General features: G+C 36.2%; 1 protein-coding gene across 3 annotated transcripts in view; it reads right to left on the minus strand.

Moving 5' to 3' along the window:
• gk (glycerol kinase) overlaps positions 1 to 15,867 on the minus strand; it is an 89,965-nt gene that overhangs the window by 53,495 nt on the left and 20,603 nt on the right. For all 3 annotated transcript variants that reach the window (XM_039745215.1, XM_039745216.1, XM_039745217.1), the window contains exons 2-8: positions 15,529 to 15,602; positions 13,707 to 13,813; positions 13,213 to 13,290; positions 7,568 to 7,647; positions 6,815 to 6,952; positions 5,474 to 5,583; positions 4,643 to 4,709 (exon numbers count right to left, since the gene is read on the minus strand). In XM_039745215.1, the coding sequence (XP_039601149.1) occupies positions 4,643 to 4,709; positions 5,474 to 5,583; positions 6,815 to 6,952; positions 7,568 to 7,647; positions 13,213 to 13,290; positions 13,707 to 13,813; positions 15,529 to 15,602 (654 nt within the window). The remainder of the gene's footprint in view (positions 1 to 4,642; positions 4,710 to 5,473; positions 5,584 to 6,814; positions 6,953 to 7,567; positions 7,648 to 13,212; positions 13,291 to 13,706; positions 13,814 to 15,528; positions 15,603 to 15,867) is intronic.

Raw genomic sequence — 15,867 nt, forward strand, 5'->3', positions numbered from 1 at the left:
ATTGGCGAAGCAGTACGAGCGTAGAACTTCTACAATCTGCACCATACTGAAGCAGAAGGACTCAATAAAGGCTATAAACGCCAGCCAAGGGTGTTAAAATAATTTCTAAACAGCCGACATCTATCCATGAAAATATGGCGAAGCTGCTGATGGTGTGGTTGACGGAGAAGCAGCTTGCAGGAGATACCGCAACGGAGGCTATAATGTGCGAGAAGGAACGAGCTATTTACGCTAATTTGCTGCAGCAGACCCCAGGCACTTTGACGGACGAGGCATCAGGCGAGCCATTTAAAGCCAGTCGGGACTGGTTCAAGAATTTTAAAAAAAGAAGACCGGCATTCACTCCGTTGTCAGGCATGGTGAGGCAGCGAGCATGGATATGAAGGCAGCTGAGGATTACCTCAAAACTTTTGGCGGAATTATAGCAGCCGAAGGATACATCCTCCCCAGCAAGTCTTCAATTGCGATGAGAAAGGACTCTTCTGAAAGAAGATGCCAAGGAGGACTTGTATAACAGCAGAGGAGAAGAGGATGCCAGGCCACTGTGCGCCAATGCGAGCAGCGACTGCAAGATTAACCCGCTGCTCGTTTATCATTCGGAAAACCACAGAGCCTTTAAGTCACATAAAATTCTGAAAGAAAAACTGCAGGTTATATAGAGGGCAAACCTGAGGGCGTGGGTCATCAGGCAGTTCTTTGTGAAGTGGTTGAATTTGGTCTTTGGTTCTGACGTTATGAAATATCTCCAGAAAAATAATCTACCCCTGCAAGCCCTTCTCATCCTGGACAATGCGCCTGCTCACCCACCTAACCTCGAAGGTGACATCCTCGAAGAGTTCAAGTTTATAAAGGTTCTCTACCTTCCACCCAACACCACCCCTATCCTGCAGTCCATGGACCAGCAGGAGATTTCTAATTTCAAGAAGCTCTTCACTAAGCACCTGTTCCACCGCTGCTTTGAGGTGACGGGAGAGCACAAACTTCACCCTTCGAGAGTTCTGGAAGGACCACTATAACATTGTGATATGCCTCAGAATTATCAATATGGCCTGGCAGGGTGTTACAAAGAGGACCTTGACCACTGCGTAAAAGAAGCTGTGGCCTGAGCGTGTGTCTGAAACGGACTTTGAAAAACTCGAACCCGAAGCGGCAGTGGTGGAGGAGATTGTATCCCTCGGCAAGTCCATGGGCTTAGACATGGATTAAGGTGACATCAACGAGCTCATAAAGGAGCACTCGAACTGACAGTGGAGGAGATAAAGGAGCTACTGTCGCAGCAGCACATGGAGGTTTTGCAGGAAATAGGTGACGCGGAAGAGGCAGAGGAAAGGAAATGTTGAGAATGTGGGAGAAACCTTCAGAATTTATTCAAAAGAAATACACAGAAAAACTTGCAACTGGGCGTGCAACAGCGCTATTTAATGACACTTGCCTAACTCATTTCAGAAACATTATGAAAGGGAAGATGAAACACACCTCATTGGCAGGATTTTATCAAAAACACCTGCAGATGAAAGTAAGGAAGGTGTGGCGAAAAGGGCAAAAATCAGCGAATAAGATTCAGTTATTCAGTTCAGCCTTTCTCCTCCACCTTCATCAGCATCTTCAAGTCGTCTGATCTCCAAGGTAAATGCTGTACAGTAATCCCTCGCTATATCGCGCTTCGACTTTCGCGGCTTCACTCTATCGCGGATTTTATATGTAAGCATATCTAAATATATAACGCAAATTTTTCGCTGCTTTGCGGGTTCTGTGGACAATGGGTCTTTTTACTTCCTGTACATGCTACCTCAGTTGGTTTGCCCAGTTGATTTCATACAGACGCTATTGGCAGATGGCTGAGAAGGTAACCAAGCAGAGCACGCAGTTAAGTTCCTGTGTGCTGAATGGCTCAGCAACGGAGCACTGAATTCGATTCTGTGGCGTTAACCAGGAAGTCTCGTCTTGCTCATTCAGCATCAACGTGTTTCGCTGTGTAAAGAGTTAACTTTTGTGTTTATCTTTGTGCATAGTCAAGTCCTTCATTATGGCTCCAAAACGATCTGCTCCTGCTACTGCTTCAGGGGCCGTTCCCAAGCACCAACGGAAGATGTTAACGATTGCCGAAAAGGTAAACGTTTTGGATATGTTGAAGGAAGGGAAAAGCTACACTGCTGTAGGACGCCATTACAGCATCAATAAGGCTATGATTCTTTTTATTTAAAAAGTAGGAAAGGAATATAAGATCTACGGCCACAGTGTCCTTTTAACCAGGGTGCAAAATGAGTTGTAAGTGGATGTAATAAGGCAGTAGTCTGGATGGAATCTGCTTTAGGGATTTGGATTGAAGAAGAACAACGGCGGTGCTACACAGTCACCTGAACAGGCTACTTTAGCTGTAATGCTCTCCTTTGTTGTGCAGTAAAACTAAACTCATCGTTATCGCACAAGTCAACGTGTCATTGTTGGTGTGTTGGTGAGTAACCATAATTAATTTTCTATTTACACTACTTAGTACATGTACATACGTTTAGTGTCACTGTACACACATTTACTGTATACAATTTTTCTTGCATTGTACGTATTTATTGCTGGTGGCCTGTCTATCGTAATAGCTGTAACATATGTGATATCGGAGACACTCAATATCTTTAAAATAATATTTAGGTTTTACTGTATATAAACAGTGTGTTTACATACATAATTTCAATGAATCTTACCTAATAACTAAGAGAATACAAAGGGTTTATGCTGTATAACTATGCGGGGAATATTTATAAACAGTTTGGGAGAGTTTATAAGGGCTTAAAATATATAAAAATAACCATACAAAAACATATGGTTTCTACTTCGCGGATTTTCACCTATCGCGGAGGGGTCTGGAACGCAACCCCCGCGATCGAGGAGGGATTACTGTACATTATACTTAATAAAACCAGTTTATTACAGAACATTGCAGGCAATATTCGTTATTTATAAGTATATGTGTCTTATTTAAAAACATGTAACAAAAAAATTGTGGTGTTTTTTCGGGGTCCGGAATGGATTAATGGCATTTCAATTCATTTCAATGGGGAAAATTGATTTGACATACGAGTAATTTGAGTTACGAGCTCCATCACAGAATGAAATAAACTCGTAAGTCAAGGCACCACTGTACATTGACAATAGCAAAAGTTATATTGCAATTTGTGTTGGGGTGTATTATCTAAAATGAACAATTCCAACACTCTAATGGAACAAGTATTTTTAAAGACTAAATTTCTTTCTACGATTTTGCTGAACACAATTCATTCATATTTACTGGGTAGGTTCAAGGGCACAGCTCAGAAACAATGGACAGAGTTTACAAAAATGTCAAAACAGTAATACTAGTTGTTTGCCAAAGAAAATACCATCTATATCAATTTACTTCCTTGTGCCTATATTTTATCATCCTTAGTCTTCAAGAATTTTTATACAACACTGTTGCTTGTGAAATTTTCAAAACATGTTGACAAAAAGGAAAAAGACAATTAGGCATTTTCTGGCCTAATAAAGTATGAACTAGATTTGCACTATATTTCAAAAAGAAAACTACTGTGTAAATCAGCTATTATAGTACCGCTTAGTTGATGAGAGTTTCAGACAACAGTCAGGTAATCATGAAAATTAATGTGATTAATTATATATTTATTTAATATCTCTATTCTTTGTAAATTAATGATCCAATTTAGAGTTATAACAATAAAAATCCCACCAAGTGCTCAGTTGTACAAATGAGGGACACATTTACAGTAAACAATTAAAGGTTTTTGAAACTTCATCACAACCAAGGAATAAAAACACCTTCCTTCTTTAATTGATGTACACAAATACATCAATACATAAATACATGTGTCAGACAAAAAAATGCTTGCTTTTTTTGGAAGGGGTTCATTTTCCCTTACTTTCTAGTTAGGTTATAAAAATTTTTTTAATAGCATATGACTGCAGCAACAGTAGTAGCTATTGCTCCTGACTAAGATGTTCCACAGTAGATAAAAAAGGAGTTTCTCATCAACCAGTGTTTTCATGAATTCTCAAGCCACTATGCATAGTTTCATGTTTGTTAGGCTGGTATGGAAGTCTAAGAGATGACACTTACAGTAGTTGCCTCAGTTACCAAGTTACCAACCAGTCATCTTGGAATGCTAATAAATAACGTTGAGGTGTTTAGTTATGAACCACAGCACACAGTGGTGCCCATGTGTTACAATGCTTAACAGTATACCTCACAGCTCCAGTCTCCTGGGGCCTAATCTCAGCCTGGACCATGCCTGTGTGGACATTTGCATGTTCTCCTTGTCTACATGAGTTTTTCTTTGGATACTCAAGTTTTCCTCTCACATCCATCACATGTATTTTAGGTTAATTGGTAGTTTAGAACTAGTCCCCTGTGTGGTTGTTGCACTACATCCAATCAACCCTGAACTGCTACAAGCAAATTCGGAAATGTTACACTATACGACTTTACCTGGAAATAAAACAAAATCTGCTTTTTCTTGCAATTGAGAAAGTGTCTGGACTGACTGCTAATGGTAGCTTTGCCATGATACACATTTACGTGAATTGCATTGCTTAAAAGAGCCATTTTTTTACTTCCATAATGTCAACAAATATCTTAAAAAATAAAAGCACTTACCATTAAACCATAAATTTCTGATGAACTCCTTACTTTGGGAAGAATCTTCATCGGAATGTCAAAGAACCTATGAAATACAAAGAGCAACAGTGTATATAAAATACAAAAATAATAAGAATATGTGAAATAAAATACTGTAAAATAAACAAATGGTTTTAAAGAATAAAAAGTAACATTTGCTTAAAAGGCAACTTCTACAGACATTAAATACAGTATATATATCATGAGGAAAACCGTTTAATCTCTAGACAATTATATACAATTATACAGTACATGTTAAAGCATCAGGCTTACAGGTCACACTATAATGGATCTAGTAGAAATTAATTAGAAATTTTCATTTTAATAGTGGAATTATCATAACTACAAGCCCCTCCAACTAGTAAGACATGCAGCATATTTTGCCTTTTTATAGTTAATTCTGAAAGTAAACTCGAAGATCCTTCTATATGCCATCATTATCTTTCAATATTCTTATCATTTACTCTTTTTCTTCAATTATTATTAACAGTATTTTCAACACATACATCTTATATAAAACTTATTTGATTAGGTTCCTCTTTTTACCTAACATTTTCCAGATAAAACTGCACCTTTAATAGCCCCTACAAACAGTAACACTTAAATGGCATACATGACTTGATATCACATAAAGTTCTGCTAGTTTTGTCTGCTTGTTAATTACAAGTCTTACTGAAATGAAAAAAAAGTGTGGCAGTAAATGTGCCTATTGTGATACCTGCAATAAATGCACTCTTACGCTATTTACATTCTTTTCAAATTGAAAATAAAGTAATAAAAAAACTAAAATGACAAATATCATTAACTTACTGGCAGAGTTCAGGGTCCCAGTCCAATGTATTAATGTTAAAGAGCATGGTCCTACTGGCATTGGTCACATCTGTACAGTGAACACCCCCATTCTTTCCACCAGTTAAGCTCTGCAGACAGCAAAAATATTAAGAATGCAAACTTAGTTCAAGATTCTTTAAATGAATGTTGTCAATGTTTTTATATAGTGAATTATTACAGTGTCTTATACATGGATTTTCCCAAAAATAATCATATATTCAACAAATGTACATTTTCTCTTTAATATAAACTTTGAAACATTAACAATACATGTGAAATCATTGTGATCACAAAATCCTTTCTAGCTGAGAACTACAAATTCTTTAAAAACATATGCAACTGAACATACTGCTGAAACACAACATAAAAGACTCTTTGGAGTTCAATCAAGTATTAAGACTGTGTTTTTGTTACTTATTTTTTTAATATGTTAATTTGGTTATTGACCCTTGCTCCTCTGTTTGTACTTTGTCTTCATATTTTGTATTATTTATAATTCTACCCTTGTCAGTTTCCAACAGGACTTCTCAGGTGCTAACCTATGAGACCTGTTTATGTTGCCATAGGTCACGGAGCACTGTGGCATTAGATAACTTCTTTGGCTCCCTTTTTTCCCCCAAAATTCCCCTTTTACCCAAAATCCTACTTTTTACAAGTGTACTTTTCCTTAAGAGTTTCATCTTAAGTTCCTGGGTTTGAATTTAGCTATTGTTTTTTGCTTTTTCATTATTGGTTTAGCAAACTTGGTCTAGTATTTTATTAATTATATTTTCCATTCTGTTTTGTTTAATTTTTGAAGATGTTTGGAATTTAGAATGCTTAACGATTTATGAATTAAAATAACTCAAAATATATTTTAAAATATTAATTAAATAAATATATGATTAGAATACTATATTACAAGGTGTTTTGCTGGTTTTGACCTTCCACCTGGTCACAATCATAATGCTAACTTTATCATTTGGAATGGAAATCACATGTATTTCATGCCTTTTAAATCCTGTCATTTATATCTATTTTCTAAAGAATGCTGATCAATTGTTTGGCTATGAATTCCAGAATAGACTTTTAAATGGATTTTGGGTCAATATACTTAAACGATTTTGTATAGTATACTGTCCCTTCGTAAGTGCAGCTCTCAATGATTATGGAAGAAATACAAAATTCTACTGCAGTGAAAAGGTACAGCTACCCTTCACTGGATCTACTACATTCCCCTCTCAACTAGAAATCCCATCATGCCCCATTACCAAAATACACAAGGAAAGGAGTTAAAACATGGAGAGGCAATTCCTAAACAATCAAAATACAAATTCTTACCCATATAAGCCAGGAATCAATTGTTCCAAACATTGCACGACCGCTGGAAATAGCTCTTCTTACTTCTTCCACATTGTCCATCAGCCATCTCAATTTTACAGCACTAAAATAGGTACTGATGGGAAGGCCTGTCCTATGCTTTAGGTTGCATAAATAAATAACATTAAAATTGTTACTTATGTAATAAATGTAATAAAATATATTTGGTAGAGTGAAAGCAGGCAGAAAAAAAACCACAAAAGAAAAACACAGATGGTTAAATACTTTCAAAACATCTGAGTAGTGCATAAACAGCAAGCGTGTTCAAGTAGGATAGAGCTGTTGAAGTGAAGATAGGACTCTTGACCAGTGAATGAAGGGGAGAGGCAGATCTTCATTCAAAAGCTCACACCCATTCTGTAAATATTTATTTAACAATATTTTAGGAAAAAATACATGCACTTAGGACATTTTTAGCATATGACTGGATACCCAACAAATGAATTATGTAACATGAGAAACTTGAGATTGTTTTAAATACATATGATTTATTTAAAATTTGTGTTAGTTACAGATTTTCCCAAATGAAATGACCTTGTAAATGATAACTCTTCATTAGAACACTGAATACCAGTGTATTTTGTACATGTATAAAAACCTGACTGTATCCACAACAAGATGATTTCACTGGACATGAACCTGCCAACTAATCCATAAGGTCCCATCCAGAAACACAATTTATGATAAACGTAACCATTTTATTTCAATACTCACCTTAAGATGGTTCTTATTTTTACCAGGAGTTCTGTTTATGAGCCTCTCTACTGTGGACTGTGTTCTGAGGTCAAGCCATACTATAAGTTATGAAAGAGAAAAAAAAATATTTTTTTTCACAGTGTCTTTAATAGGCACAAAAAAAAAAGATGTAAACTGACATAATAATTCTCCTGGCCCTAAGGATAGACGGGACAATTAGTAAAACTCCTGGGGCCTCATGTATAAACGGTGCGTACGCACAGAAACGTTGCTTATGAACTTTTCCACGTTCAAATCGCGATGTATAAAACCTAGACTTGGGTTAAATCCACGCACTTTTCCACGGTACCTCATACCTTGTCGTACGCAAGTTCTCCGCTCGGTTTTGCAGACTGGCGGCACCCAGCGTCAAAGCAGTGCTACTGTTCCTGTGTGGTTACACCTTATTTTCCTGACGCGGCTTTATAAATACACCGAAACTAACCGCATATTGTTTATTAGTGTAATGCATCTGATTGTAATTAACTTGTAACAATATAATGGTAGAGGGAACAGCCATAGTATTCTAAATACCATAACTGCTTTAGCGTTGTTACTCTCACTTCTTCTTCTTCTTTCAGCTCCTCTTGTTAGGAGTTGCCACAGCGGATCATCTTTTTCAATATTTCTCTCACTGCACCACTCAGAGTATTTATATCACTGTATCTGAGTGTGAATCACAGCAGCAGCTGATCGGAAAGGGAATTATCGGTATACAGCTTCAAGGACACGCTGTCTCAGCCACTGCAAAATGTTTTAAAGTCTTTCCTGTACGGACCTCGCGGTTCAGAAACAGAAACGATATCATTTATAAGGTGAAATTCAGCAAAATATGTTTATTAAATTATACAGATAAAACTTTAACTTCATTTAAATAATCTATATTCTTCACTGGGAGTGTCGTTAAGGATAGAATAATTAAACATGTACTACGAAGATATTTCAATGTTCTTAAACGTTTTGAAGAATCGGCGCTAAGCTTACAGATGGATTAACTTCTATTACACAGCTGATTGTATGGCGATCGGTTACTTGGGGAAAGAAATGCACTGACTGCAGTGACGGCTATGCCAATATATATTGAATATAAAACAGAAAGAGAAAATAACAACACAGCTAAAAACACAGCTACAAATTTCGGCAAAAGTTAAATGCTTGTGTCATGAGCACGAGGCGGATATGCAGTATCCGCAATGGACGCTGTGCATAAGCTACCTTACTGACGGCGGGCGAAGGAGCCACCGATTCTTCCTCTGCCCAGTGCCACCACAAGCCTAGAGCCGCCCCTGATTGTACTGCTGCAATAAATTATTTCATCAAGTGAAACACATGTTTAATAACGTGCTTTAACTCCTATCATCATGAAAATGATATCACGTATACATCTCAGTATTTTAGTTATTCAGAGAACTGTAATATTACGAATGTAATTGATTCTGTGTCCAGTTGGAGGAAGAGAGCCGGTTTAAAAGCAAGTAGTGATTCACACACATAGAGCACATAGAAGATCAAATACAAAACAAAGCATTTAACGTGCTACTTTAATTACGATGTGATTTGAGAAACTGGTTAATTAAACGATTTTAAGATGAAGTTTATGATGTTCTACTTTAATGACAAAATAAACTACGTGATTAAAGTGGAAATGTCGAGATTGAAGTTGACATTTCGTGCTTTTTCCTCACTGTGTGCCTATTTTCTCTGTACCCTAATAAGCTTTCATATGACACTCAGACAGTGGGCTTACAACTCGGCTTTTCACGGCGACTTTGATATGTGACTTCTTTTTTATTTCCGGCACTATGCGATTTGTGAATGTGAGCTTTCAAGTTTCTCCAACACGCTATGTCACTCGATCAACTTCCTTTTGTTGATTATACCACGGTTTATTTGAACAAATAGTATGTTTTTCATTTGCCTCCACTTGGTATTCGCTGAAATTCTTATATTTTCCCCCGTGCTTTTCCCATTGTCTTTTCACAGAAGGCTGCGCTTAAGGGCGATTTATATTGATTTGCATATTCAAATAGGCGTAATTCTGGGAGGATTTGGGGCGTAACATAAAGCGCGTGCACGAGCGTTAGTTTTCACGCTGATCATGATTTATGTAGCGGAAGAACGTGGAAGTTGGAGTACGCACAGATTCCTGCATCTGGATTTTTCTGTGCGTAAACACATTTCGGCTTTTGTGCTTACGCCATGTTATAGTGCGAGTTCTACGCACAGCGTTAGACATGAGGCCCCTGGTCATTATCATTTTATAAAATACCTTCTTTTCCTGAAAAAACTTTAGAGCAAGTAGATAAAATTCAAATATGTCTTTAATTAATTCTTTTGTAAATATAACATTAATTTTCACTGTTATGCTGATGACACCCAGCTCCACCTTGCTAGTAAACCCACCTCTTCTTTTCCACCATCTTCGTTTATTGACTGCATTGATGAAATTAAATCCTGGTTTTCTTCAAATTTTTTTAAATTAAACAGTGACAAAACTGATGTTCTCCTCATTGGTACAAAATCAACGTTATCCAAAGCCGATAATCTTTAACTTCTTATTCATAACTCCTTTGTTTCCCTTTTCACCTCCGGTCAAGAGTCTGGGTGTCATCCTTGATAGTACTCTAGCTTTCCAATCTTACATTAATAACGTCACCCAGTCTGCTTACTTCCACCTATGGAATATTAATCACATCCGCCCCTCCCTCACTCCCCATATCACTGCCATCCTTGTTCACAGTCTTGTTACTTCTCGTCTGGACTATTGCAATTCGCTCCTCTTTGGTCTCTCTAATAAATCTCTATATAAGCTTCAGCTGTTCCAGAATTCTGCTGCTCACATCAAAACCCCATCTATTCACCATATTATTCCGGTCTTGCAGCAGATTCATCTGCTCCCGATTAAGTTTCAAATTGATTTTTAAATTCTTCTATTAACATTTAAGGCCATTCATAACTTCGTCCCTCCATATCTGTCCAACCTTCTTCATGTTGCCATTCCCTCCCGTAAACTTAGATCCTCCTCATCCATCCACCTTACTGTCCTTCTCACTCTTCTAACCACCACTGGGAGCAGAGCATTCAGCCGTTCTGCTCCCAAGCTCTGGAACTTATTACCTATTGAGCTTAGAAATATTGAATCATTCTCAACTTTCAAATGTAAACTTAAAACCCATCTGTTCAAAATGGCTTTTTCTCAATTATTGCAATGGCTTTGTTTGGTTTTAACTTTTTATACTTTCTGTATTTTCTGGTGCTTTAAGTTCTGTTTATAATGTGTGTTTTTATTTATTGTTTGTTCGGTGTCCCTGAGTGCTTAGAAAGGTACCTTTGTATAAATAAAATGTATTATTATTAGTGCTGGGCAACGATTACACTTTTTTAACTGCGATTAATCGCAATTAATCACAGACAATCACAACAATCACATTGTTATGCACAAAATTCAATAGTGAACACAAAGGTAGTGTATTGCTTTAAACAAATAAGATGCTTTGTAAAAGCAGTATTCCCTTTACATAGTAGCAGTTAAAATATTTCTTGTAAATCTCAACTTAAACATTAATGTGATCAAATCAAATATAAAACAAAAGGTATTTGCCACTGCCAGGGCATTAACATTTTATCTAGTTTGTTACAGAAAAACAAGTTACCCTCAGAGACCAGAGCCACGATCATAATATTATAACAGGCACCTTCTGAGCAACAGCTAGCTAACATTTCTAAATCTGTTTTCTTTTTTATCTGAACAGGTACCAGCAGAAACATTTTCTTTTATCAGGGAGCAGCATAAACAGTCTATGTTCAGTAGCAACTCTTTGAGGGCTAATATTTTTTCCAAAAAAAAAAAAAAACAGTTTTCTGAAAAGCGCACAAAGCAATGGTTTCACACATAAATTAACATAAAATGTCGGTCGCTGCCTGTTTTGCCTGCTATTGGCGCCTGTTTGCAGCAGCAGTGCCTCGACAGCCAGCAGGAATGCACGGTGGGCTGACTGCCTGGCTGTCTTTGTGAGACAGGTGCACATGTGAGACAGTTGCAGTGAGACACAATATGGTTTGTACCTCCTGTCATTGTGTCTGTCCTCCCAGGCAAACGTTGCCATAGGTGCATCAGCTACACGAACGTGTTCAGCAACACAATTAGCTGGGGACCGATCAGTTATTGCCGGTACCTCACTTTCATTATCAATCTACATCACTAGATCACTTGCATCAAAATCAGAGTCCGACAAATCAGAGACTGATTCAGCGATAATACGAAAAACGTTTTGCTTTGAGCATTCACTTTGGTGTCTCTCCATATGCCATTTTAAAAGCTGTTTGCTCTTCACTACTCATGCACGCGCAGGGAATAGAAGTTGAATCAGCAAAGCTAACTTTCCTTCTAGCAAAAGCGTATCAAAAAGAGCTGTAACAAGATCATTGATCTCTATCGATCGATAGCGAGACTGAGGCTTTCAAAATAATAACAAAAACTGCATGAATGTGCGATAAAATAATTGTCGGTGTAAATTAATTAATGTGTTAACACAATAACGCGTTAACTCAGCCCTAGTTATTATTATTATTATTATTAACCATTGCCTAAATTTATCTAGGCCTACTTCACTCCCAAAGCTCACACATTTAAAACTGTTGTTTCACTACATAAAATTGAAGCTAGTGTGCCACATTAACTGTTTTAATGAAATGAATAAACTTCAGAAGAAAAGCCAGTGCAGGATGCATACAGTGACACAAATACACACACAATTAGATTATTTATTTAAATCAGCACTGGAAATAATTATGGGCAAAAGGCAAAATGGCCCCAGATTAATAACTTCCACTTGGTCAAAGCATAATAGCTTTGATACACCAACTCCAGCCAATAGTGTTTCTCTCTCTCTCTCGTTGGTGTAAAAACTCATTCATAAAATAGACTGCTCCGTGTTTGCATGACTGGCCACTGTGAAACCTTCTGCAACCACAAAGGACAATACATCACCAGCACAACAGTTCTTAATTGTGAATTGGGTAACTCTTCCAAGTATAGAAATGCATTTCAATAAAACACCTCAAATATATTGCAAGGCTTATTGAACCTTCTCTCATAGTGACACCAATGCTGCTAGTGGTTTTGTGAACAGCAACGAAAACATAAAAAAATATACTGACTTCCAGACACAAACTTTCCAAGTGTCACATGTCTCCTTATGAGTGCTAGTCTTTTCAAAGATGGTTTGAAAAGGCCAATTTAGTTAGCCAAGAGACTGGCTAAAGTTAGCTAAAAGTTTATGATAGCATGGCTGAAAATGATGAGCTCCTCTTTGGAGAATATACATAAGATTCTGATGATGCTGCTGATGTTGTAAAGTTTCCAGATTTGGAATATTTTCCATATCTCTGAATTTGACAAATTTCTTCCATACTAAATTGTGCATTAATTTAATCCAGACATATATGAAACATGTTTTCTGTTATTGGATCAATATATTGCTTAGGTTTTGACAATTCTTTTAAAATAAATGAAAGGAAACTAAGTCTATACAGTGCTTAATTTGTCTTTTTTCTGCTATTGAACCCTAAAGTAATACTTTTGCACTTGTTTTCTGAAAATATACATAATTACATTGTCTTACCAATTGCATTATAAAGAGGATCACCAGTCATTTTGTCCCAGACAACTGTTGTTTCTCTTTGATTGCTGACTCCAACAGCTTTATTATAAAACAAAATGAAAGAGAAATACGGAAATCTGTCAAAATGCCTTACACAGTTCTCTTTTATTACGTAGCACAAAATAAAAGTACAAAACAATTACTGGATTTTAAAAAAAAAAAAGAAATATTGTCACATAATTCATTTTATTTCAGTAAACATACTGTATGTATGTACTTGTCAAGTTTGCCATGCATATATTACAATTAATTTAAACAAAAAGAAAAGCTTTTTTTGTTCAAAATATGAAATCTGTGAAGAATACATTATCATGTAAGTAAAAAATGAATCTGTGAAAACATAGACAAAATTGTCTCATATTAAAATTTTTGTTAGTTGTGCGCAGATGTTATTCAACATAATAAAAATAAATAAATAATAAATGTGAGCCTTTTCCAGACAAGTGGGAACTTACCCTTAATATTAGCAATATCAATGCCAAGCTGGGAAAGCTTCTCACAGGTCTTTTCCATGCACTCATAAACGGACTGCAAAATCTCCTTTGGATCTTGTTCAACCCATCTTATTTGAAAACAAAATATAAAATATAAACAGTTAATATTCTAAAACAATTCAATGTTTTTTTTTTTCAAACTGTGACATTAAAATGAAGACAAACACAAGAAAAAAATTCTCAATTTTATAAAAACTCTATACCAAGTATCAAATATATGTAGGTAAAAACAGACATAAATCATGGAATTTTAAAAAGTTACCTAATTTTGAAAACTAGCAAAGAAAGTTGTTTCTCAGGATGTGGACCCTACAAGTTAGTAAGGTCCTCAGCATAAAAAGCAAGCATCTAAAATTATTTTCAGTCATATGTTTCCCTTCATATTAATGTACTAATGTCAAGATAACGCAATTACAAAATGATTTAACGTAAATTATTAGATGCAAAGAAAAAAGGTGAGGCAGCTTAAAAATTGTTCATGTTTTGACAATGGCAGATATGCATGACACGAATGTTTGAAATGGGGATGGCATGGTGGAACAGTGGGCAACGCTAATGGTTCACAGATCTAACATCCTGGGTTTGATTTCTTTGTATTGGCTTTGTCTGCAAGTAGTCTGAAAGTTTCCCAGTAACTCCATTGTTTTTGTTCTGGGTACTTGGGATTTGCAGCCACATTCGCAAGATATGCAGATTAGTTTAATATGTGACTCAACTCAGAAGTGGGCCCAGCAATGTGCTGACACCCTTTCCAGCCTGCCCTCAATGCAAGCAGTAAAACTAACATCTGACTCATGACTTTGTATCATCTAAAAATTAAAATGTAATAAAGAAAGGATATCAATATCTGCTTATCAGCATGGTGACACTATAGTTAACATTGTTGCCTCATGGATCTAGCTTTCTGGATTTAAATCCTGCATTTGGTCATTGTCTTTGTGAAGTCTCTTCAACAAGTGTGAAGGTGGGCCCTGTGATGTGTATGGCACCCTTTCCTGCCTTGCTACTCGGTGCTGCTCACTGCAACCCTGGAGTAATTGGATTAAATAAATGTATGTTATGTCATGAATATCTGTTAATTTGGCTTACAGATCATATGCATGTAAGGCAGTCATACTTTCTAAATAAAGTGGTCATAATATTTATATATACACAAGTTGAATTTAAAAGAAATGCATGTAGAGTGCATTAAGGGTAGTATGGTAGCAGAGGGATTGGCATTGTTACCTCACAGCTTCAAAGTCCTGGACATGAGTTTTGGCAATATCACTGTTTATGTGACTTTGCATGTACTTCCCAAGTATAAATGGGTTTTCCGACTAGAACTCAAAGACAAGTGTGTTATAAGAAACTGATGATTTTAAACTGTTCCTTGAAGTGCATGCTGGATGTGTGCGACTGTACCTTGTGAGGTCATGGATGCATGAATCACATTATGATGGATAGAAATATACACTACATGCACTTACTTTCCTATAAGGCTTTTAAACAAAGCCTTCAGTAAATCTATCTTAATGGATCAAGTTAATTTGAATTGTACATTTATTATTCCTAAATAGTCTTGTTAAACATGAAATGTATAAAAATACTGTGAATCACTTAATACAAGTCAAGGAATTTAAACCGCAAAAACAAAAACATGCTTTGTAGTTTGCACACACAGTTTATCAGTATAATGGAAATAGTAGTTCAATCCTAGCACAAGTATAAAAACTATATTTTATATAGAATTATGTTTTTGTACAATACAAATTAGGTTATATTTCAAAGTACAATTACATACCCTTCTTTAGGAAACTTCTGCTTTATTTCTACTTGATGGTGGCTCAGTAATTCTGCGGTTTTAGCATTGAAAACCTTAAAAGAAAATAAATGGAGAATAATACAAATGATAATAAAGGGAAAAAAGATACAAAACATACACTGTAGTGAATATACAGCATTTTAAGACTATCCTAAGAATAAAGAAGCCATCTTGATGGAACCATAACTTGATTTTGCTGGGTAGATATTTCTAATTCGTATACTACTTCTAGGTTTGAACTGCATGTGCAGTGAAAAAATGCATTAACAGATGGTGCTTACACAGCAAGCATAAATATCATCTGTTGTCCGCTAAAAG

The sequence above is a fragment of the Polypterus senegalus genome, chromosome 2 (genome assembly GCF_016835505.1).
Source record: "Polypterus senegalus isolate Bchr_013 chromosome 2, ASM1683550v1, whole genome shotgun sequence".
Lineage (NCBI taxonomy): Eukaryota > Metazoa > Chordata > Cladistia > Polypteriformes > Polypteridae > Polypterus > Polypterus senegalus.